At 26.3% G+C, this 27,013-nt stretch overlaps 1 protein-coding gene across 5 annotated transcripts in view; it reads right to left on the bottom strand.

The window, feature by feature from the left end:
- Positions 1–15,627: 15,627 nt before the first annotated feature.
- The window catches only part of LOC129969347 (glutamate receptor ionotropic, kainate 2-like), a 417,754-nt gene continuing 406,368 nt past the window's right edge, over positions 15,628–27,013 (bottom strand). For 3 of the 5 annotated variants that reach the window (XM_056083886.1, XM_056083885.1, XM_056083887.1), the window contains exons 14-15: positions 25,198–25,233; positions 15,628–17,075 (exon numbers count right to left, since the gene is read on the bottom strand). In XM_056083886.1, coding sequence (XP_055939861.1) covers positions 16,810–17,075; positions 25,198–25,233 — 302 coding nt within the window. In that variant the 3' untranslated portion in view covers positions 15,628–16,809. The remainder of the gene's footprint in view (positions 17,076–25,197; positions 25,234–27,013) is intronic. The other 2 variants (XM_056083889.1, XM_056083888.1) reach the window with 1 other exon arrangement.

The following is a 27,013-nucleotide window of genomic DNA, read 5'->3' as shown; positions in this document are numbered from 1 at the left end:
AATTTTAGACAAATCCTTTAGATACCCCTTCATGTCCAAGATTTCGCCAAATTGCCACATATTGAAGCAGTGCTATTTGAATTGTATTATTTAAAAGGGGTCCGACTACGTTAAAAACACTGGTTTTCGACTACATTGGCGAATTCTTCTTTTATTATTATTTCTTGTAGTTCAGGCTTTCCTCTTTCCAAAATAGTATTTTCTAGGAAAAGGAAGGTCTGATCTATCATCCAGGATAATTTTAAACAATTTTTTAGCTAAAATATTTCTTTAACTTCAATTTTCTTAAACTTTAATTTTTATAAAAATTTTCCACCGTTAACATGATATCTCAAAAACTAATAGAGGTATTTACATAAAAATTTCAGCGTGTGTTTTAAATACTATAGGCAATGAAATGAACCAAAAGTTTTATTGTTGGTGAAATACTTTTTTATTTATAGGTGTTTTTAGAAAATTTGAGTTGTAAATTGATGGAAAAAATGTATATATACGTACATTTTTACCCATAATTTCTTTGCATCTCAAAATGTTTCTTAGATTTTGGTTCATTTCATTCATCATTATATTCTATAACTTGTGTACAAAGAAAAATAGGATTGCTGAATTACAATTTTGCGTAGAGTGTTAACCGTTTAGGTTATTTCATTAAAATTTACTACAAATTTTCCTATTTCTCAAAATATATTATATTTCCAAATAATTTTTGTATATATAGTGTTTATAATTGACAATACATCTAAAAACCATAAATAGTTTTTAAAATATCCAATTTTTCAAAAATATTGCTTCGAACGTAGTCGGCTACCTTAAAATTCTATTGTTTATTATCCTTTTCGTAAAATATTTTCACTACATAACTAAAATTGTATTTCTTCAAAGTATTCTTTTTAAGTTAATTTTCGTGCATTTAATGTTAGATGAAATAATTTGAAACAAGAAATTCCAATTGATTTATAAGATAATAGTGCCTCATTTACTTAAGAATTATTTAAATTTGCCATAATAATGTTTAAAATAAATCTTAAATTTAATGTTTCTTTTTAAAATATGTGATCAATTATTTGTTTCTTTTAATATGGTAATGCCATATATGATCAAAATTATTGGTATGATATAATATATTGTTGAACCCTAATTAAAAAAATATCCTATTTAACCAAAATATCTTCCGAAACGAAAATACATCCGTGTTTAGCAAATTCTTTTTCCCAGGAATTATTGGAATGACCATTTATTCAATCGAAACAAACTCCCAGTTGAGTAGATAATTCCCTGTTTCACTCTGAACATTTATAATAAAAATAATCGGATAAATTACAACTCAAAAGATTCATCGAAGGTATTTAATGAAAGGCGCATCTAGCAAAGCCCCAATAAGGATAACAGCAATTCTTGCTTGCTATCCCATCGTTTATTAAGGATAATCTTATCCTGATGTCCACACTTTCGCATTGCTGGTTCTGAAATGGGATTTTCTTGACGCTAATGTTAATTGCATTGTCTGCAAATTCTCTGGCAATACCGTTATCAAACTTCATCGAGATTCTTTATCTTTACAGAAGAGGATTGCTGGCAGAATTATGGCGAGGGATTCATTCGGTAGATTGGAAAAGAATCTATGATTGCGATTATATAAGCTGTTGTGGCTTATAGGGTGGATTAGGCACTAGGGCACATGCAGAAGAATTGGTTTGATTGGAATTAATTTTTTTCGTAACTCTTGTAGGAATAATACACAAAAATTAGAAAAATATTAAAATACGATCAGAAATTTGTGTTTCAATTGTTAGATCTACATTTTTTTTAAAACTTTTTGAGGAGTGAAAAAAAAATTGGAAATCAAATGAATTAGCAAACGTGGTACAATGTATCATTCATTATTTTTTTTTTGTTTTGCAGTAAAATAAATATATATTGCATTGATCCACGAAACACGAACATATTTGATTTTTAGATTTTAAGAAAGTTTTCTTCAAGGTGAAGATAAAAAAAATATGATGATTAATATAGAAATGAGCTGACCTAAAATTTCAATATAACCTTCTTTACAATTTTAATTTCAATCGAAACCGACTTTTGTATGAAAAACCTTTTTGAAATAGTTCCTAATATAATTTTATTAATGAGCTAAGAATTCATAACGAATAAATATTAAAATCAAAGGAAAATTCTGTTCATTTTTATTCAATTCTATTTCTTTCATCTGCAGTGTTCATAATTTGTAAGAAGACAAATGTATTGGGACAAATATTCATTTACTTTTATTAGGATTTTGCATGCATTGATTGAGATCGTACTTGCAATGGCAAATAGAAAGATATCGAAAACAGATATATTGAATCCCAAATTTTATATTCATATCCTTGTACATCCAACAATGGAATCCGAAGAATATTATAGGGAGCAACAAAGAAAAACAATATAAACAAACAATTTTTTATTGTTTTCGAATTTTTTACACATAAATGATTCATTGAGAAAATAAAAGTTGTTTGAATGAAAGTTGGAAATGAAATTAGAGCCCCTAGTCCAAAATTTCATAGAATGCAATGCTTTTGACTTGATTTGAGATATTTTTTTTTCTTTTTAAGATGTATTCTTTATGCAATAGCAACAATATGGACACTAAAAATGAATTTAATATCCTAATAACGCATATGAGTATAAATCAAATAATTAAAGCAACAACATGCGTTGTTAAAAACATTTATTGTTAAAAACAGTTTTGAATTTTTATTAAAATTAGAGATAAAATCGAAAGAAATATTATTAATGACATAAAAAGATGATATATGTAATATAATGTGTGTAACATTATTTTGGTTGAAGCAAAAGGTCGGTTTGACAAGCAATGAAGAGACTTTGCATCTTTAATTTCGTTTTATTCTCTCTTGGAAAACAGTCATGATTTATTTACAAGAAGACGCAGTGCAACACAAAAGCAGAAGTAAGAAAGAGCAAAAAGGGCCGACACAAATGATGACTAGTCTTGTATAACATAGGATTTCCGGCCACGCGCCAATTCAATACACTTGGGGGCCTTTCATACCTTGGCAAGGGCACCGAAGGGATCACTTTCATTCGATACGTAGTACTGATGGTGCATTAGTTTTACAGAGGAATTAATTAAGCCGAAAGGCGAATTGGATCACGAAATAAGAGAATATTTTTAGAATGAAGTTACTAAGGGCTAAATGAAGATAAAATCTTGGAAATTAATTAAATTGAAATTATAATTAAAATATCATTATATTTAATTTTAGATAAAAAATAAAAATGGTTTTAGTACAATGATAAGCTCCAAATTATGGAAGAAAAACATCACAATGTCGGTCAATATTTTATTAAATTTATTAGCTTAAACCAGCTCAGTCAAAAAAATCTACCCTGTTCACATCATTACAAAAATATATAGTACTATGTGAGTTGTAAAGCAGAAAATAATCTCTTTTTCTTTAATAATTATCAAATTATGTTATGTTCAAATTATGTTTTATGTTAGACTTTTACAGCTGCAATCAGTTTTACAATCGTCATGATAAAATATGTCAAATGGATGCCAGTATCATTTTAAAAAAATAAAGATTTATTAACTCTTCTCATAATTTCGTACTGATCTTGATATATTTCATTTTGTAAAGTTAGAATTTGGTAAATCATTTTTGACTAGTTTAATACTGTCCATATTTAAAATTCCGTACTCTTTTAAGTTTTTGGTGGCAATACACCAAGTTTGTCTTTAATTATATGTTTCCTGAATTGTTATTAATTTTTACTGAATTATTGCGTATGTAAATTTTCAATCATATACTCTAAATAGTTTAATTAAAATAATAATTTTTATAATAATTATGTGTGTTTAAATTTTGATTGCGCACGAAATGTATTATCTAGTATTAAATATTAAAAAAATATTGTTTCACGATATCTATAATTATAAATAAATGATTAAAAAGTACGCAATAAAAGCATGTGATTGTATTGCACTATTAAAATATGTTTTCATAAAATGCTTTAATTAATTTAGTAAATATTGAAATAGATTGAAATAAAATAAATTCTCTTAAGAGCTGTTAGAATACAATTTAATAACTGCATTGCATAGTTTTACATTTAAAGAATAATACATTAAAGAATTTATCTTCTTTAATGCATTATTCTTGTAATTGTAATTTTTTACGTAAATAACTGTTAATTTTTATCAAAATTCTGTTTCTGTTACAAACAGACTCTTTTCTCCAGAATAACATTAATACAATTGCTTAATCGATACTCTTTAGAAAAATATTAAATGAAATTCAAATTTTAATTGAACTAAAAAGAATTATTATTGAGTGCAATACTTATTCTAAAATGAAATGAATTCTTAGCTTAGAGAATTTCTTCAAAGATAACTAAAAAGAATTAGTATTGAGTACAATACTTATTCTAAAATGAAATGAATTCTTAGCTTAGTGAATTTCTTCAAAGATAACTAAAAAGAATTAGTATTGAGTACAATACTTATTCTAAAATGAAATGAATTCTTAGCTTAGAGAATTTCTTCAAAGATAACTAAAAAGAATTAGTATTGAGTGCAATACTTATTCTAAAATGAAATGAATTCTTAGCTTAGAGAATTTCTTCAAAGATAACTAAAAAGAATTAGTATTGAGTACAATACTTATTCTAAAATGAAATGAATTCTTAGCTTAGTGAATTTCTTCAAAGATAACTAAAAAGAATTAGTATTGAGTACAATACTTATTCTAAAATGAAATGAATTCTTAGCTTAGAGAATTTCTTCAAAGATAACTAAAAAGAATTAGTATTGAGTACAATACTTATTCTAAAATGAAATGAATTCTTAGCTTAGAGAATTTCTTCAAAGATAACTAAAAAGAATTAGTATTGAGTACAATACTTATTCTAAAATGAAATGAATTCTTAGCTTAGAGAATTTCTTCAAAGATAACTAAAAAGAATTAGTATTGAGTACAATACTTATTCTAAAATGAAATGAATTCTTAGCTTAGAGAATTTCTTCAAAGATAACTAAAAAGAATTAGTATTGAGTACAATACTTATTCTAAAATGAAATGAATTCTTAGCTTAGAGAATTTCTTCAAAGATAACTAAAAAGAATTAGTATTGAGTACAATACTTATTCTAAAATGAAATGAATTCTTATCTTAGAGAATTTCTTCAAAGATAACTAAAAAAAATTTAATCTAGCTGGTGTGTTCTCCTTCCTTAAACATTCTCATGTACTACATCGGGAGCACTCAGAAATTTATTACTTTCGGAATCGGAGACTGACTGGAAGAAGGAGAAATGGGGACTGACTGCACAAACGGTACCAGCCCCTCTGCTTCCGATTCTCATATATACTGAAATAATATACTAGCTTTTTTGTATATTGTAAAAAAAAGAAGAAAGAGTGTATACAGTTGAAATTTCTTTTTCATGACATCCGTGACCAAAATCTGATATGGGTATATAATTTTAGTATAAAGTTCCCATGCTACATTCCTTTTTATTTCAGTCTTTTTTGTTCTTGAATAATCTGACTACTAATTATTTCGTAATATAAAACAGTAAATAGTTACCCCTTTGACTGATTTGGTTTAAGATTTGTTTCAGATCTGAAACTCTAATGATAAAAAGAGCATCAAATTTCAATTATAGATATATTTTAATGATCGTTCTCCCATTATTCTGTCAGGGCTACAATTAATCTAATATAGGATGGATTTCTCCTAAAATTTTACAATTCTAGGTCATTGAACTTTAGAGTTGTTGTATTCCCGAAAGTCAGATATAATTGTTAAAATTAATTCCTTCGAATTTCGGAAAATCTGAAAAGTGGAGAAAAAATCTGGAAATCATTTCTTTTTTAGTATGCAGATTGAATAGAGAGAATATATTGTGAACGTCAAAAAATTTAAAATCTGAATGGATGTGTCCTCACCTTTCAGATCTTCGTGAATCTGAAAAACACATTTTTAGAATTGTATTTGTCTTTTTTAATATGATAACTGAAAAGTGGTATCTGATATCTGCACTGAATTGTAGATTTCATCTAATCTAGAAATATATTCATTCAGAGAAAGTTTGTCTGGCTGCTCATGTTTAAATTAACAAGATGATCTGTCCACTTCAATTAATTACTTAATCAACTTCTACTATAAATCTACGATTTGTCGAATCTCCAAATGTCTAATTAATCATTTATTCCAACATCAATAGTAACTTCTTAAAATATTTAATCTAGAATTAAATGGATTCTCTACCTTTTCCCCCCCAAAAAAAATAATTCAATAAATTTTATTTAGGACGTTAAATGTGAAAAACAAAGGGAAATTGCTATACATTTGTAATCATTTGTGGTAAAAAAAATAATGATAATCCAAACTTCTATTTACAATAGTTTTCCTTAGAATATGTGTAATATATGATTGAATAATCAATAATAATAATTTCTTTTGTGATTTCTCATAATATTTATTTAAATAAAAAAAGAATTTCATTAAAAATGTTAAATGTGAAAAACAACAGGCCATTGTCATACATTTGTAATTTCTTTTGCGAGATGGACAATCAACGACAAACATCTTTTTTCATTGACCTCGATTGGTAAGCTATGATTTGAAAAAGTCGTAAATGTAATTGCAATCTTATTTTCCGTCGATTGTTTACGAAAATAAATATTAAACTTGTTTCATTCACCATTATCTAATATTGACTTGTTAAAATGACATAAAGGCAATTTGGTTACATTATTTTTGTTTCTCCTTTGCCTTAAAGTTTTAAGATAGAAAAATATTTTAGAAATGCTTATTAGGATGGTTTTCAAAGCTTGACTTCAAATCTATTCCCTTCAAACAGACAACTATATATTCTCGATTATAACTCACATAATTAAAGTAGGAGGCAATGTTATCATATGATGTTGTGTTATTAATACACGTGCTGCCAAAATTTGCGTCTACGATTCAGATTGTTTATCTAATTAAACGCCCCTGACTTTGTTATCTCTTTACTTAGATAAGGGAGCATCTAATTAGATTGCATTTTGATTTAATTAGATAACTGTTGTGAATCACAGGAGAGTTATGAGTAGCTGGAATATTAAAAAAAATGAATGTGTAGTTACTCTTTCCCTTATCCAGAGATAAAATCATACACTATGTTTAACCTCATTAAAAATCCATTTATATAAAGACTTTATTGCTTTTAAAATCGTTTTCATCTCCTTTTCTCGTGTGAAATATTGGATATTAGAAACTTGAACATTTATGCAAAATCTCTTCGCATCGTTTTAAAACCCTTATTCCTCTCTGATTTCACAGACTCGCCACAAATTAGTTTCGTTAGAAATAGAGCGACTCTCGAGATAAGGGCGTTCTCGATAATTATGAATTTTCCATTATGGCCGCCTGCGGCGAAATTTGTGAATTGTTAGCTCGAAAAGATTGTTAAATGAGGTTGAAATTTAATTGTAGTGTTTCTATACAGCTATTTATGATACTTAAATTTTATTTATATTTTCCTATGAAGTGAATATGTTATTATCTCACTTTTATACTTTTCAAGAAATCTGTTGATTGATTTTGTAAATGATGGGAAAATTTAAATGGTGGTAAACCATTTGACATAAATAAAAATATTTTAGATAATATCAAAAAAATCTAAACACATTTTTATGTAATAGATTATGGCATTCTTATTCGTAATGCTTAATTCCAATAACCATTCAGTAAAAAAATCAATTATACCTCTGGATTTTGCGCGCTTATTGTGTCCGAAAAAATGAGTAAACTATATACAGTTTTCAAAATGTTTCTGCCATTTGCTAAAGGGTGCATCTTATGACCAGTTTTTCTGAAAATTCCATATCTATAAGTTAAGGGTATGCAAATTTTAAATACAGAGTATCCAAAATAAATCTCAATTTTTTTCCCTGAATAGATTGTTATTCATGTCCGCGAAATAATATAGTAACTTTTCTTAAAATTCCTGAATTAATTTGTGATTTGTGTAATATAATGATTAGCAATTCAATTTCAGAGGTTCATACTTCAAATTATCATGAAATATGATTTTTCGATGATTAAATATTATACAGTGAACTGTCAATCAAGTTTTCTTTTTTAATTCAAACAGCATTACTTATAAAAAAAACTATAGTAAAGTCGGAGATGAAAAGGTTTAACATACTCAAATGAGTAGTATCAACAAAAAAGGAAAATATGCAGATGTATTTTATGTGTCATTAAATTGATTTCAATGAATTTTAGGGACTGCCTAATCAGAAACTTATATTTACTTCCAAATAATCGCATGAAAAGTATATTTATTTCTAACTAATATTACTGGGGCACCAGCTGATCGCTTTAGATTTATATATTTAATTTTAGACAAATCCTTTAGATACCCCTTCATGTCCAAGATTTCGCCAAATTGCCACATATTGAAGCAGTGCTATTTGAATTGTATTATTTAAAAGGGGTCCGACTACGTTAAAAACACTGGTTTTCGACTACATTGGCGAATTCTTCTTTTATTATTATTTCTTGTAGTTCAGGCTTTCCTCTTTCCAAAATAGTATTTTCTAGGAAAAGGAAGGTCTGATCTATCATCCAGGATAATTTTAAACAATTTTTTAGCTAAAATATTTCTTTAACTTCAATTTTCTTAAACTTTAATTTTTATAAAAATTTTCCACCGTTAACATGATATCTCAAAAACTAATAGAGGTATTTACATAAAAATTTCAGCGTGTGTTTTAAATACTATAGGCAATGAAATGAACCAAAAGTTTTATTGTTGGTGAAATACTTTTTTATTTATAGGTGTTTTTAGAAAATTTGAGTTGTAAATTGATGGAAAAAATTTATATATACGTACATTTTTACCCATAATTTCTTTGCATCTCAAAATGTTTCTTAGATTTTGGTTTTTGGTTCATTTCATTCATCATTATATTCTATAACTTGTGTACAAAGAAAAATAGGATAGCTGCATTACAATTTTGTGTAGAGTTTTAGCCGTTTAGGTTAAATTTCATTAAAATTTACTACAAATTTTCCTATTTCTCAAAATATATTATATTCCCAAATATTTTTTTGTATATATAGTGTTTATAATTGACAATGAATCTAAAAACCATAAATAGTTTTTAAAAAATCCAATTTTTCAAAAATATTGCTTCGAACGTAGTCGGCTACCTTAAGTTCTTTTCATTGCGAACTAGGACCTTTCTAATAGAGTCCAAAACATCATAGCACACACACAAAAAAAAAGGATTCATTTTTTATATTTCGCGACTTTCCTTATTCTTTCCGAAGCTTCCCATGTTTATTTCTCATGTAATTTACACAGATATTAAGCAGAATCCTTCTTCTTTAGCTTTCAAAATAGAAGAAAATCACGTGATAGATGGAACGACGAAAATGATTTAAATTTCAAGGCAATAATGTAATAATCTATTGTTGGAAACTACACAAAAAAGATGTTTTAAAAATTGCCAAAATTTGGGAAACGCTTGCACCGCTGTTTAATTGTTATTATTAAAATGACATTTTTTTTTCAATTTCGAAGTTGAATAAAATTTATTTTAATGCTATAATATTTCTCACTTATCGAAGAAAAATGCCAAAATCTAATGAATTAAAATTTCAAAAAAGTGAACATTGTCATCTTCTAAGATATCCCTGTTTCCAATTCGATAATTCTTGGTGAAAAGAATGTTTCTGTAGAGCGCCAATGCACTCGCATACATTCATCTTTATTATTAGTAAAGAAAACAGAAGAAAGAATGCTGTCAATGTTTTAAATTCCAAAAATTAATTAAATATTCAAAAAATTAAGAATTCACATACATTTAATCTTTTTTACACTTTTAATTACTCTTCCACTTTTTCTTTTTAAAAAAAGTCTTTTTCTATTACTTATTTTAATGATGCTTTTATTCCCCTTTAGGTGGTGATGTAACCATGCTTCAGATTAAATTTATGTAAATTGCTTCAAAGGAAATCACCTTTTGTATTCTTAAATGTTTATTAAAAAAATTACCACTAATATAACAAATTTCAAAATGTATGGAGAGAATTAGCTATTGGCGATTTTTACTAATCATCATTAAAATTAAAAACCAGTTAATAAGCTGAACTGTTTTTCTAATTTTAATTAAAATAAACGATAAAAAAGATTAAAAAAATAGTATGACATAAAATCTTCGTATAGCATGACATTTTATAGAATTGTAGTTTTTATGTTATGGAGCTCGGCCGATTTTGAGATGGGGGAAAAAACATTTTTTTTAAATATAGATGCATTCGTAATATGATAGTCTCGTGATTGTTTCAAACCGGTTTAAACTGGTTAAGGACTTAAATTAATTAAGACAATTCGTAAGAATCAGAGAATGTATAATTTGGAAATCAAGTTGTAACTTTAGTTGGCGATAAATCGCCAAATGTGACAACCTTCTGCGTTATTTTCTAATAACCCTAAAAGCGATAAATCGTCAGTTTGTTGCCTAAGCATTTTGAGGCTTCAACATTTTGTTGTCCTACGCATTTTGAAGCTTCATAATTTTGTTGGCTACGTGTTTTGAGGCTTCAACAATTTGTTGCCTATTCATTTTGAGGTTTCGAAAACCACAAACCAAAAAAACATCCTGTTCTCACATGATAATAATAATAATTTGCTATTATTATAGTCATCACAATTTTGTTAATTATATTTATTAATTCACTAAAAATCACTTTTCGCGATATGTGTTGGACAATATTGCATGTCAGTAATATTCCCAATGAGCTTTCAGCTTGCACAATTATCAAACATTTTAAACATCTTCTGATTATTTATTTTAATTTGATATACATTTTCTTTAATTATCTGACAAGGAAAAGCTAGCCGATTGAATCTATTGCTAGAAACACTTCATAACAATCATAAGTTACTTTTGTATATTAGACTTATTAGAACAGAAATAGCGTCAGGCGCCTTTAATATGCTCAAGTGCATTTTATTGCTAAAGATTAAACCGCCTGGGCATTCATATACTAATTGCTTATAAACATATTAGAATTATAATTTTATTGGCCAAAATTAATTCATTATTTCCTCGGAAAAATTTTCACTCTTTGAATTTATATTGTGAAAAAAATTAAATACTTAAACCTTATGTGCGGGTTGAGGTTCGAACTCGCAACGTTAGGGTTCATAGCCGAGTAACATAACCACAAGACAAAAGAGTATTCTCTTCTCCGGAAGTTGTTATCTGGCTTATAATATTACCACCACACTTACATAATAGTTGTTGCAGATATAGTTGTAGCTAATTTCAAGACTCTTCATAATTATGACAATCAGTCCGGCCTTTTATATTCACAAATGCTCTCCATCAAGTTCATTGAATTCGTGCTGAATGTTGCGTTTATACATATATGCAATGTTCTACAATATTCTAGCATAACATTGACCTTTTTCTGTGCGCAAATAAGAAAGCAATACAAATGTGGATATCTAACAGAATCAATTCATATTAAATTGATGATCATTTATGTGTGGATCATCATTGAGGAGTATTTTCTGAATGATACCACGTATACAAAATGAAAAAAAATAAACACAATACTCGTGAGTCATCATTTATTGCTCCTTTTAGCTACAAATATACAATGCTCTTTTTTCATTTGATGATATATATATATATATATATATATATCATTACATTCATATATTGTTTTACATAGTTTCAACACAAGTTACAGTTGACATCAATAGCTGTCTCAAGGGCAAAAATCAGAGATTCACTTAAGAAACTACCACTACATTCGGAACAGAAGTTGTGATGTGTAAGAATTCATTAAGATGTTACAATTCATAAGAAAGTAACAACCTTGCATTTCACATAGAAGTTCTGATAAAAATGCATAAAAGCATTCTCTTAAAAAATAATTTCAAATGGGAATCGCGAATGGTATTATAGAGTGGGACATATGCCATAATTTCTATAGTTTAATTAAGAGTTAAGTTAGTACAATAGTTAATTAATCCAATTTGAAACTAAAAATTTCTTAATTATTATATATATTTTATTTCGATATTTAAAACGTTATTTAAAAAAATAAGTAATTCATTCAATAAAACACAACTCATTATCAATGACTCCAAACACAAACTTAAACAAAAGGAAAAATAAGGAATGTAATGATTGATTATTTTTCTTTGGTAATGAGTAAAAAGGTGAGGGAAACCATCATGTGCTACCACTGATGCAAATCTCAATCTATCATGTGCCAAAATGTCTTGTTGGTATATTTACAGTCGGATTAAAATTTCGGACACAGCTGGTAAATTGACACCTCATAATTTCAAGAAAGGTAAAAGCAGTTTTCTTTTAAAAATTTTAATTCGTTTAAGGAAAAAAAAATTAACATAAATGAATTTGTTTTAACGGAAAATGTTCCTGTTTATGCATTAAAGTGTGTTTTTAAAAAGCTTAATGAATTTCTACTGTTTAAAGGAGATTTCGAAAAAATGCCGTTTGACTAGCTGATTTTTAAAGAAATAATTAAATAGTTTTAATTTGTATTTGTTTAATTATTGTAAAAGTTTAATTTGTATTGAAAGTAAATTCTAAAAACAATTTCAGGGGATTACTTCATTTATGAATAACTGTTTTCCTGCGCATATATTTCGAAAATTAGATATTTTTTTCAGACTTGTTCGAATATTTTCCTTATTGATACTTGTATACGGATTATCGCAAGTTTTTCTGAAGTCTAGTTTCTGAAATATTTTAAACTCTTTCACCAAGTATGTCGGTGCTCTGTATTTGATTGTTGTATCTTTTTTTTTGGGGGGGGGGAGGGCGAGTCCATTACTTTTGTATTTTATTTTTTGTAACTATTTTAGTTTTAATTTATCTTCTGACTTTATTTTGTATTTGCCTTTTCTTCTAACATTATTTTTTTCTTTGCAGTGCCTCGGGGCGACATATTTTTCCGTATTATTGTCTTAAGTTATGGACTTTTATAATATATTTTCAAAAATACACAATTCACCTGTTTCTTCTCATTTGGTCAGCTCCAATAAACGGAATTCTTCAATACAAAGGTTCATCAGCGCAGTGACGTTAAAATCTTTTTAAAGAAAGTAGATATGTTTAGAAAAATGCAGATTTAAATCCGTTAATAAGTCGTTATCTATCGTCTCTGGAAATGAAAAAATTAAATTATTGGTAAAGAAATGAGAGGTGTTTTAGTTATCCGAAATTGACATCAATTGTCACATTTTCATTAATAATCACTCAACAAGTACTCTTTAAAAACCATAACTTTGATTTGGTAGAGGATAATTATCTTGTATGTATATATATATATATATATATATATATATATATATATATAATCTTTTCGAATGATTATGAGATTGTATAAACCTGCTAAACAAAGCAACATCAGTCGGCACATGATAGAAATTACCAGAAGATAAAAAAAAAAGCTCATTAGAAATTAAATCGCTTTTATGCTAAACGAAAAAAGAAAATTGAGAAAAGAAAAATCGAAATATTTAGTTAAAAAATAATTATTAATTTGAAAAATAATTTTCTCAAAAAATTAATTTTATGTAGACGAAATATCATATATGAATATATTTTATATATTTTACAAAAATACTTTTAAACTAATATATTAAATTGATTTACATGTTAAAAAGTTAACATATTACTAATGTGGATTTATATAATTTTATTAGAATAATAATTATTATAAATAATTTCATTAAAATTTATTATTAACCAACTAGTGAAACAGAAAATCGTAATATTAACGAATTTTTTACTACCTCTAATAATTGATTACTTTTTGTGGACACATTTTGTATTATTTTAACAAATGTTTAGTAAGTATTTCTTAGTATGAAGTATATTCTAAAGTTATTTCAATGGAAAGTATTTCTAATACAATACTGTAAAATATAGGGTTACCTCTAATTTATAGAATTTACAGCAACAAACATCAAATGACTGTCATTTTTTAATTAAGAAAAAACGTTTCTCACTCATTAGCTTTCAAATTAGAGATATAAAATCATATAAAAAATAAAATATATTCTTAATTTTATTTGTGAATCGATAACAAAACTCTTATAAAAACTCTAAGAAAAAGAAGAATACTTTTAAAAAAGATTTTTTAAACGAATTCTTTGAAACTAAATTAAATAAAAATATTTGAATGACGAAAAAGAGTAAAATGCAAATTCGAAAATGTAATCCTCCTTGAATCAAAACAAATATAAAAACGTTATCTTTATTTGAATTCATTATAAATAAATTTCTTTCTTATTATAAAGTGTTAATTAGAAAAAATAAAAACGTACGAAGCATAAGTAAAAATTTAATAAAAAATATATAAAAGAATATATAAATAAATATAAGAAATAAAAGAATATATAAATAAATATAAGAAATAAAAGAATATATAAATAAATATAAGAAATAAAAGAATATATAAATAAATAAATAATATGTAATAATAATTCAAAGTAATACATACATATTTTCAAAATTATTGATGGTAAGAAAATCATTATTATATTGTTTACCACATGATACATTATGATTAATATTGAAGTATTCACGGAAAATGTCTTGTTTTAACTAAATTTTATGGAATAATTATTGCCAAATCTTTAAAATATTGAAAATTCCACTTAAAGAAAGGAATTTATGTACTAACATAACTTAATCAAATGGAAATTTATCTTTTGTTCCCAAAAAAGAATTTTTGACATGACCTGAATTTGTTCATTTCCTTTTTTATTTTATTAAAACTAAAAATTTTAAATGAAAATAAAATTCTTCATTTAAATATAACCATAAAATTCATTAAAATTTATTATTAACCAACTAGTGAAACAGAAAATCGTAATATTAACGAATTTTTTTACTACCTCTAATAATAGTGATACTTAAAATACATAGATGAATTATATACCAGAAATTGACAATCATCTGATTTAAGTCGCCTTTTCAAAATTATTTTTTATGAAGTCTAGCGAATCTAAATTATGGTCCCGCACAAAATTGTTGCTGCCATAGATTTAACCTATTGAAATAAGATTACAGTCTGTCTAAAGTGATAACTACTTGAAATCTAGTATATGAAAGCTAAACTTTTATATATATACTGAAACATCACAATCGGACACAATGACATGATATAGTTAAGGAGCTGCATCATAAAAAATATCGAAGCTATTCTAATAATTTAGAGGAAAAAAAATATATTTATTCTATAATCTACTTGAACAAATTAATTCTCAGAATTTAGCTTTGCTTCATTAATTTTAAGAAGATTTAGATTTCATAAAATACTTATAATATGAATTTTGCATTAATAAAGGATAGATGGAAGATTTTGTGTTGATAAAGGAATAGATGTGACAACATTTTCGCATATTTAAAGTTTTGTGTATAAGAATTCATAAATCTAATAATACATTTTAGCATGGATATTCTACTCTTTTATTTGAAGCATTAATTTAGAATAATTCATGAATTAATATTCTACGTTTAGACATTTATTAAATTTAATATTCGATTCAATTAAAATTTAGAAAGGTTTCTTTAAATAAATTTAATGTTTAAATCTTATCAAGAATCTAATGTGAAAAAATGCGATTACTGGAGTAGTAAATGATTCTGAATTTTTAATGACTAGCATTCAATATGTTATCCATGAGATACAAAGTTTTAATTCACTGAAAAATTTATTTGAAATCAAAGTAGAGGCAGAATGTAATTATTAATGATTATTGGGAATGTCCATAACATTCTAATTCATCGCTACCACTAAACTTCGTATAATTCTTTTAAATGAGTTTAGACTAAATTTTTCGAAATAATTTTAAAAATACTACCATATTTAAAAAGGGACCAATGTTTGATATATAAGTACGCATGTTTTGGCAGTTCTCGCATCCTCTAAATTAACGTCTTAACGCTACAGACACAATTCTATTGATCGAATGAAGCTCGTGCTTGTCAAGTCAATTTCATATTTACAGCATTGCTGTTACGAGACGACATGTAATGGTCCTCACATATGAGTTCCAGATGGAATACTGATCTAAAATCCCTATGTTCATGACAAAAACAGCAAACAATTTCAGCTGGTATCTTAAAATTTAGTTTTGCTAAGATCATCATTTTTTTTAGGCTTAGGTTGTTTAAAAGTCTCAACATCCACAAACCTCATGCAACATCATGAAGTTTTTTTTAAGGTAGCCCTTTCAGCTCACAAAAATGCTTTAAATAAAATCATTTATTGGTGATGATGGAAATCTAACAAGTGACAAAAACATATATCAGTACCGGAAGGGGATAACAACTACATGAGGAAATAACTTAAATTTATACTCCCAGAGCAGGACCTAGGTATGTCCTAGCCAAAGATCCTGGACGTAATAAATATGAAATGCGTGTCTCACATCGTCCATGTTGTACTGTTCTAACAAATAACAAAACATATATCAATACTGGAAGGAGAAAAATGACTACATGAAAGAATAACTTTTGTCGATGTTCTCAGAGCAGGACCTAGTTGTGTCCTAGCCGGAGATCCTGGACGAAATGATGTAAACTCCGAATCTCACGTCTTCCATGTTATCCTGGCGAGGATTTCAGGAATTCAATAGGAGTGCATTCCTGTTTATCAATCCTCCAGCATGTTAAAGCGTGCTAAGATTATAGACTTTTTTTTGTGTTATGACTGGCATTTGCATACGGGCCTGTGCCGGTTGCTGTGCTCACGACTGTAGAGGGTAGTTGACACTGCTGCTACTACTGTGCTCTGAGGAGACTAGGAATCGCCACAGTCGAAGTTGATGGGCGATTTCCTCATCTCGATCATCTGCATGATGCCATTCTCCTGCGGGCCCTCCATGGCAGCCGGCACGTAGGTGGCACCGGGGATGCACTTCGAGCACTGGCGACGGAGCGCTGGGCGTTGTCTGGAAGCTCGGCACTTGACTGCGAATCTCAGCTCCTCCGCCATCTCCGCGCACAGGGATTGCTGCAAATAGTACAGGAAGAAACCAAATATTCACTTCACTAATACATTCAATAGGTGTCATTGAAGTTTGAGCATATATACTTATTGGTGTCATTCTGTTGTGATCGTCAAGTATCGAGAATTACCTTACAAAATAAGTAATTTTGATTTTCATTGGACAATGTTCATCAAATTCACTATAAAAAACTGTCTATATCGCAATTATTTGAACATTCCTTTTACTGATTTACTATATTGCGAAATTAAAAATATTATTCATATTTTTATATTAGACAAATATAGTATAATATATTTTCAGGATATAATTTTGTTGAATGCAATTATAGATGGTCAATAAATTTTATGCATATTCAACCATTGATAGACATTTTCAGTTCGTTTGCTTTTCTTTAATTATTCTCTCCTTTCCTTTAATTATTTTCTCCATATTTACTTCAATTGTTTTTGTTTTCATAATAAGCTAAAAAGTCTGGACAATACCTGTGCATAGCGATTTTGAATGAAATAAATTTCCACACCTACATTTTTAATTTAATATAAAGGTTTTCGAAAAAAAAAACTGATTTGGTTTCGAAAAATAAAACGGTATTTCCTTAGATTTCTATAGACATTTTGTAATTAATTAAACCTAGTGTTCTCAAAATTAAACCTCATCTACAATGTTGCCTCAATAGAGTTATTCTAGTGTAAGAGAGTCTAGAGTTGTAATTTTATAATGACTCCAAATATTCAGAATATATGAATATTTAAAAATGGTGATAAACTATATTTCAGAATTAAAAATATTTATATTTTCATTTTGGACGAATATAATATAATATATATGTGGTTTTTTAAAAAAAAATCTAAAAAAAAAAAAATCAAACATTGCGAGAAAATAAATTATCGTTGGGCAATTATTATAAATTATGTCAATCCAAATCATATTCAGTCAACTGTTTAAAGGAATTGATCGCGGAATAATTCAATATGATTATTTAACTGTTTTATCCATTATTAGAAATACAGGGTGGTTAAAATTAGAGTTCCACTTTGAAATGGTCATAAAAGGAAAACTACTGGACCTAATGTTATCAAACTTGTTATATGGAGTTAATATTACAAACAATAGTTTAAAGGAATAGAATTTCTTTTCCGCGAAAAGCGTTCAAAAACTCAACACCAGGGCATACACGACGCTGAATGCAATATTGTTAAGCAAAATAGGATTAATCAAAATAGGGCATGAAGACATTAGTTTAAAATGTATTCAATCGTTTCTGAAACATGTTACAAAGCATGTTCAATGTGGCGTCCACCATTTTCTGAAAGCAAGTTAAATTGCATTAATATATTTTCAACAGCAGCTCTTAGCATATCAGGAAGAAAGTTAAGCATATGTCGATGTTTCGCTTCTTTAAGTTTTGCCAAATTGTTTCAATTATGACTATAAACAGTGTTTTTCAGATTAGTCACACATTGAACATGCTTTGTAACACCTTTCAGAAACGATTAAACACATTTTAAACCGATGTCTTCATGTCCTACTACCAATACTGGATAGAGCACCATTTCACACCTGGTGCAAAATAATATTTATATTTTCATATAAATATTATTGGTGGTGAATTTTTTGACTTTTTTTTGGCAGAAAAGAAATTCCCATGACCTCTTTTAAATTATTACCAAATTTGATAGCATTTGGTCTAGTAGTTTTCCTTTTATGATCATTTCAAAGTAGAACTTTAATTATAACCACCTTGTATATAATTGATAAAATGATGAGAAGATACTTTGACCCCTTTCTTGCCTTTGCACAACTTCTGATTTTTTTTCAAAATTTTAATGTTAAAATTTCAAGTGTTTATTTAAAATAAATTGCAGTTTTAATGCATAATTCAATTCTTTATTACATTTTATCATATTACTTACTGATTTTTGCATGCTAATTTAACTAAAAAAGGTAACAAAAGCTTGTATGGATTAAATACAGAAGCTGTTAAATATCACAGAAATCTCAGGAAAAAAAAATTGCGAGTTGTTTGTGTTTTGTGTATTTTCAATTCAATCATTCCCTTTACTTGGTGATCACAAGAGACATTACTCAAAATTTAACAAATATATAAAGAATAAATTTTATTGGATTAGCATATTTCTTACATCATTAATGAAATTAATTAAAAAGGAGATAAGACTGAATGAAATGACACATTTACTATTCATAAAAATAAAATCCAGTTAAAATACAAAGCCTTTAGCGTTATGAAAACTTATTAAACAAAACAAGCTGGAAAATATGTGGCAGAACTTCATAGTACAAACTTCAGACTAAAAAATTTATTTTATTGGAATTTATAATGTTTTATAGATTTTGAGATAAGAGAACATTTTAGTATGATACATTCATATTTAGATATGATCCTATTTCTTTCAAAGATTTTTTGAGAATTGAAAATTCAAATATTTAAGACATTCAATAGAAAAAAATTAACTTCAATATTCAATTAATTTAGAAGATTTTAAAAAGATACATGTGTCAAATGCTCATAAATTAGTGAAATAATTCAGATTTAGTTTTCTAAGACACAATTTTAAATTGATTTGGGATTAAAAAATTGTGAATTATTTTTTAGTTTATAAAATACAGATTTCAAATTAGTTTTTAAAATAATTGAAAACAAATGAAATTTCCAAGATATTTATTTATAGTTTATAATTATAATTATTTTTTTTGCAGAAAAACAGGGGTATATAAGAAATTTAATTTTTTAGTAGTATGTCAAATTTTATTAATAATAGTTTGCGATAAAATACAATTAAGTGTGTAGCAATTTTATTAACTTTTTGTAAAAAAAGAATAAAAAACCAAGTTACAATGATAATATTTTAAATGTTCACCTATTAATCAGACTTAAGTTATAAATTTTATTTATCCCTAGTCATCTGTAAATTGCTGGGATATTTGCAAAGATGCTCTCATTATTTAATTTTTAAAAGTGTTGATTAATTTGTAATGTTTGTAAATGATGATTAATTTCTAAAATGCCTTTTTTAATTCCAGGAATAGCACAACATGTAAGAGTGTCAATAAATTAATAATTAAATGCGGTTTTTTGATTTCTTTGTAGAAGTATTTATATTCCACGTCATAAATATTCAATTAATTAATTTATCTGAGTTTTCGGGATTTTGTATAATAGAATTAATTTCCCGTAATTCAACATCAAAATAGTATTTTTTGAGTAGTATTTTAAATTTACAAGTTAATTATTGAGAGAATAAATAAAATACAAATACATATTTAAATTTATATTACAGGTTTTACAAAACTTTCTTTTAAGATGTTTCCTGAGTTACATAACTTTGGAAACAACATTATTAAAACCATTTCATTTTTTTCATGCAAATTTTAAATGTGGTTAATTTTTATCACATTGCTAATGATATTATAAAATTTATTTATCATTTTACTTTCAAAGATTTTGAATAATTAAAAAATGCAATAATTTTACCGTTTTTAGATTATAATTTATTGGTTTCAGAATGAATTTAAATTTCTTAAAAAAGATTTAATTGAATATATTTCATGATCGAATTCATTTTTACATATTTAACCTTTACCTCTAGGATCATAGAGATGCTTTAAAAGCGAAAAAGAAAAAAAATACTAGATTATTATATTAATTAACAATTAAATATCTCTCTGTTAGTGTAATTAGTGTTTAATTAGCACCGATGATCAATTAAGCTGTTCTCTCAGTGACTTAAATTGTAGTGAAAGTAATTCCTTTTTTCTAATATTTACATTTCGAAAGGCAATATTTTAAACTAGCTTTATGTGATTTAAAAGTTAAGATCTATTCCTTATTATAAGCCTTCCATTCATTATTTAAACACGAAGTCTGAAAAGAATACAAGTTTCATAAAAAGACTGATTCATGCAACATTTTGTCTCTTAAAATATTATCCTTAGTTTTGCCATGACATAAAAAAATAACTTAGTTTTCTAAATTTTATAAGAAGAAAATGGCACTGAATTTTTCGCAGCCGTTAACAAGTATTTTTTTTTTTTTTCATTTTTGTATGAGTTGAAGATTTTATTTTGATACCAAACGTGAAATATAATCAGAAATATTTGTTTTTGATTAAGTTTTACTTCCTGTAAAATTGGAAAATTGAATTAAGTTGCATTTCTTGTTCAGAGACATTTTATTGATTAGCTGTAAATGTCTGTAGTATTTTACTAACATTCCACTAAATAATTTTGGCTGTTAGCATTCAATTAAATAGTTTTCCCTCTAATTAATCGCATTAATTTTTTTTCTCAAACTAATCGCAGTTCACTAAAACTATTTTCAAAATATCCAAATGACATTTTGAATCGTAGCATTATGTTGATAGTGTTTTGACTGTTTGGAAATGTGATGATGTAATATTCATATTAATTTTCAATAGATTATTTTAAAGATATTTTTATTTTTCTATTACTTGACTATCAGAATCGACTGATGATTTTATAATTCTTATGAAATATCTTTTTCCTATTAATTGCTTTATTGGTCAATAAAGTACATAATGAAATGAATATACTAAAATGGTAATTTCTCCTTTAAGAAATCATTTATTTTTTACATATACCTTAAATAAATAAAGACAAAAAATTTTTTTCAATGTATGTACAGCTACGTTTAACATGATTGAAAATCATGATTTTAAAATGTGTTTAATAATTAGCATCCCTATATATATATATATATATATATATATATATATTAATCTTTACCTTCCGAGCAGTATCAACTTCATTAGAACAAATATTTTTCAACAAAATATTCAACTGTCATTGCTTACTATCATATTTTATTTTTTCAAATTTCATTTTTTTTTACTCGTCTGAGTCAATAAAAAAATATATTAGTTTTATTATTTTTTGAAGCTCACAAAATGTGTTCATTCCTAAATAATACTAAATAAATTAGCATTTAAAATATTGAAATATTTCAGAGATGTATTACAGAAAACTTTTAATCATTCCTATTAACTTTTAATCCCTTCTATTTAAAAAAGTATTAAAATTGTTTAGTATATTTAATATTTTTATAATTTCAAAATAATGTATGTAAACTCATTCAATGATTTTGCATTAAACAAAAATGTTAATATTTCATGTCAAATGAAATGTTTGACTTGATAATGGATTACATTGCTTGGCATAGATATCTGATTATATTCATCTAAATCCACGAAGGAAAGTATTGTGAAACAACTAAAGAAATGAATGCATCAGATATTTAAATACAAAAACTGATTTTCCACAAATTAACTTTCTGCTTGCTGAATTCATTAAGGAAAGTTTTCGGTTATACCTCATCTTTTAAAAAATAAAACAAAAAAAGGTTCATGATAAAACCATTTACGATAAAGCATACATTCGTTCGATTGATAGAACAAATGATATTTTTGGTAATATATAAATACATCATCTGTGAAAACGAATAATGAAATTGGAGACTGGGGTGGGGAAGTAAGGAAAAAAAAATTGCGATGTTCTTATCTTAGTGATATTAAATTTGATTTGAACAATAAATAACTATCGTTGAGACAGGTTAGTTAAGTCTTCAAATTGGCGAAATCGGCTTATTTGTTAAGGATGGGAATTTTGGAATATTTTCAGTTTGTGACATTTCTCAAACTATAAGACAATGGAAAGCAGGTGACGATTGGTCACAATTCTAGGTCTCAAGAATTTACGTATGAAAATGAAATTTCCGAAATCGGTTAAATGATAGCTAGAATTCCTGTTAAGAGTTTTTTTTTATTGGCACAGAAAATGTCTGTAAAATATATATATATTTTTTTTATTTCTCTCAAAAATGTAAGGTGTTTGGAAGTCATGATCTCTTATATAAAGAATTTAAAAAAATCGCTATAATGGTTATAGATTAGGAGATTCGCTATTGTTTAATTCTATTCGAATATTCAGGTTCGTTTTTAGTCTTAAATATTTTTATTATGTGAATTTCTTGAATTTGTACATACACACTAATAATTTTTTCATGAATTTTCATATCGCTAATTTTTTCTATTAGTTTCTTGCATAACTGAATCATTACTACCCAAGGTCTTTCAGTTGTGGTTATTTTAGTGTCAGTGTTGAGTCTACATTTTGTTATAAGTTATGAAGCGATGTTATGCTTGATGAACCTTCGGTTCCTCTTATTTCGCTGCTTGTATCACCATGAGCTATGTGGCATTCGGACAACTTTTATTTTTAAATTCACAGTGGTTGTTTCCTACAATGGGGATGACTCTGAGCGGAAAGATAATTTAGAACTCCTTTTCATTTACATTGATATTCAAAAGTGACAAGAATTTAAAAGAACATTCAAAACTCTACATAAACTTTAGGTTACGTAGCAATAATTATTTAATCTAAAATTGAAGACCAGCATTTGAAAGAGGATGCTTCGTTATAGTAAATATATCTGTGCTGGTTTTTTTATCTTTATTTTTGAAGCCCTTATGATTATGTGTTTCATGTTTGTAAAAAAGAAATTTATGATTTGATTTTCACGTAAGTCTTGTAATTCAAGTTTTCAAATTTTGTACACTTACGTGCTGTCGATGAAAATAATGTTTTCGTAAATATTTTTTTTATATTTAACATTTTTAATATCTAATTATCAGTTAATCGATTATTCCAATTATTTAAAACTCTATTCTGTGTAAATGGTATTATTTTATGAAGAATTAGAAAAAAATATTAATGAAAAATTATTAAATGAATTATAAATAAAGATTAAAAACGGAACAAATCTAAAATAAAAATTTCTACTTTTTAATATTTAATAAAAATAAGTTTTTAAAATTGTTTCATTTCTTTTTTAAATACCTTGATTGAATATTACATATTGCAAATGCAATTTTATCCTGAAAAAATCTTACTAGCATGAGTAAGATATGGAAATTAAATTTCAATCGTTCATAGATTTTAGAGTATGACATATAAAATTGTCAAAAATCATTAAACAATTAATTTTTTTTAAGTCTCGATAAAGCCACAGAGTCAAAATAATTTCTTGCCCAAATTTATCAAATTATAGCACCATTTTTAAAAGCGAGTAATAAAAAATGAAAACATAACATAATACATCCCAACAGACATCTTGGACAATTATATTTAACAAAGGACAAATCATCATATCAAAAATATGTGGGAAAGCTTTATTGCCAAGAATTCAATTTGAAAGAAACTCTGAAGGTTTTAAATCTTCGAAAGAAATATTTTTTCCTTCGATCATTTTTTTTTCTGTTGATAACGAATCAATATGCAATTCTATACAAATGAGTAAAATGATTATCCGAAAAGTTGTGATATAAATACAAAATTCAGTTAAGTTGTGATACATGAATTTTACAAATATTTGCAGCCATATTTGTAAATATTTGAAAAGTAGCATATGAAATTATTTTCATGTTTAGAACCAATTATCAGCATCACTTAAGTTTGAAAATATTGGAAAATTGGTAAATAGAATTATTTTCATGTTCTGAAGTATTTAATAGCGTGAATAAACGTTTTGATAAAAATTAAGTCGTCTGTCAAATCCAGAATTATTGGCTTATATCTTGCCTAAATTTTTAAACTAATCACTGCAAATAAGATATTCTCCAAAATGCAAATGATTGAAGGCGAGAAAAAAGCAACAGCATTAAATTTACAAATGGCAGTATACATTCATATTATGCTTCGAAAATAAATCTACTGTTCTATAAAATTTAAAGTTTTTCCAATTTTTATCTATTTTCACGACTTAAATAAAACAATTTATTTAACTCTCTCAATTATGAGATGGATATCCTTATATTAGATTGAATATGTCATTCAATAGGAAAGTAATAAAATAAAATAAATTTTTTAAGGAAAATTTATACTTTTATGAAAAATTAAAATAAATTTTGCAAACAGTTCACAAAAATAATCAGGACATACTAACAAATTGCTTCAAATGTATTAAAGATGAACTTTCTACTCAATTGTATCTACCATGCAAGCATGCTGGTTCATTAACAAAAATTCTCATTTTTATAAAATAACAAAAGGATATTATTGGTAAATCTCTCATAATAATTGGTTCATTACCTGCAGGTAACTGTGGGAGAGTCCGTCGTTGTACTTCTGAAAATTAAAATTTACTCATGTAATACACTGGAATCCTAACCAATACATTTTATTAATATTGAAATTTCTTAAATATTAAATAAAGGCACATTTATCAAAATAGCTTTAAATATAAATCTGTATAGTCGTAAACTTAGAAATTTTATTTTCTCAATAAATTCAAGGTGGTGGATTGTTTTTCTACAAACTTCATTAACTCAGGTCATGGAATCGAATAAAAAGTTTAAGAAATTAAACTCTTCTAGTGAACTCAAAACATTTTCTTCACGGTTGATGGAAGGCAATTGGATTCTATAACATCGACCTAGGCTCCTGGCTGCGATCATAAAATTATTTAACAACGCAAGAACGTTTTGAAATTATTCGAAATCGAAATCTGAAACTAAATTTAATTTTATAGATTCTAGCCTTTAGGCAGTATAAATAATATTTTCGGCTTCTAAGTTACTTACTTATTCAAAGAATGGAATTTTTCATTTTTATTTGAAGAAACTTTAGATCTTTCCAATAAACCTTTAGATCTTTCCATTGGAGACTGTAAATTTAGTTAGAACTCTTAAATTTGAATAAAAAAAATAAGAAAGAAATTTTTTGTTTCTTTTTTTTATGCTGATGACGGAAGGCTTGGACGATCAGATGATTGAAGGAAGTTACAGTTTCCAATTTTATTTGATTTGGTATAAAGTTTAAAACCATTTTTATTATAAAAAAGCATATAAAATTTATATAAATATTAATTAGAAAATCTATTTAAAAATCTTCAATAAAAGTGTTAAGAAGAATTTCGGATACCTATCATTGCAAAAGCACAACTGTATATCAAATTAATATTTAATTAAAAAAATAAAAAAGCACATCTTATATGCAGGCAATAATATAAGAAATAAAGTAGAAAACTGTTTCTATATTATTCAATTCCATTTATTGTAAACGACTGGATTTTAGGGAATACGCTTTATTGTTATTAAGGAATTGGACAATATTCGAACTTTTATTAGTTTCAGTAGAATAATAAAAGAACATGTGTTGAATCGATAATAATAATAATTATATGGTAATAATAATATGTATGTGAATTTTTAATTTTTCTCAGTTATTGTAGGTAGAATATTTTATTAACATTATCATACAGTGTATTAGTGTTGCCAGATTGCGAATTCCAGTCTATTCTTCACCCAATATGATCTAGCGAAGAAACTAATACAAAGAATAATAATATAAGAAACCAATATTCTGGAATAGTTAGTATAATTAGGAAGCCGTGGCATAGAAACTGCTTTTGTACTTGGAATGTAAGTATCTTTAGTTCTCAAGGTATCTGATCATATTAATGATTCAGAACTGTTTTTGGATTTGTTGATATATAGGTAACTGCACAGAAAATAGAGTCCATATCATAATATTTATAGAATTATATTTATAATCAATTATAAGAACTAAACATAAAGAAAATTCTAAAGTGAGCTGACGAAACATTCAGTTCATAAAAAAATTGCCGTTTCTGTATAAAATATAATAAAATTTCTTCATATTAAAGGGGATTTCTACCGTTTTAATTTCTATTAAAGGAGATTAATACCGTTTAAAAGTAAAAGTGAAGAATTAATATTTAATAACCTTTTGCACTTGGATGTCTTCTCTCCGGCACCAATCAAAACGGTGCATAATCTAGACGCTTCATTCATTTATTTTTTTAAACTTTGATTGTTAAAAATGCTTGGAAAATGGTAAGTTACAAATAAGTTTTCAATTCAGCTTAAGATAATTATGTATATTT

This window comes from Argiope bruennichi, chromosome 5, assembly GCF_947563725.1.
Source record: "Argiope bruennichi chromosome 5, qqArgBrue1.1, whole genome shotgun sequence".
Lineage (NCBI taxonomy): Eukaryota > Metazoa > Arthropoda > Arachnida > Araneae > Araneidae > Argiope > Argiope bruennichi.
This window is presented reverse-complemented; position numbering and strand designations above follow the sequence as displayed.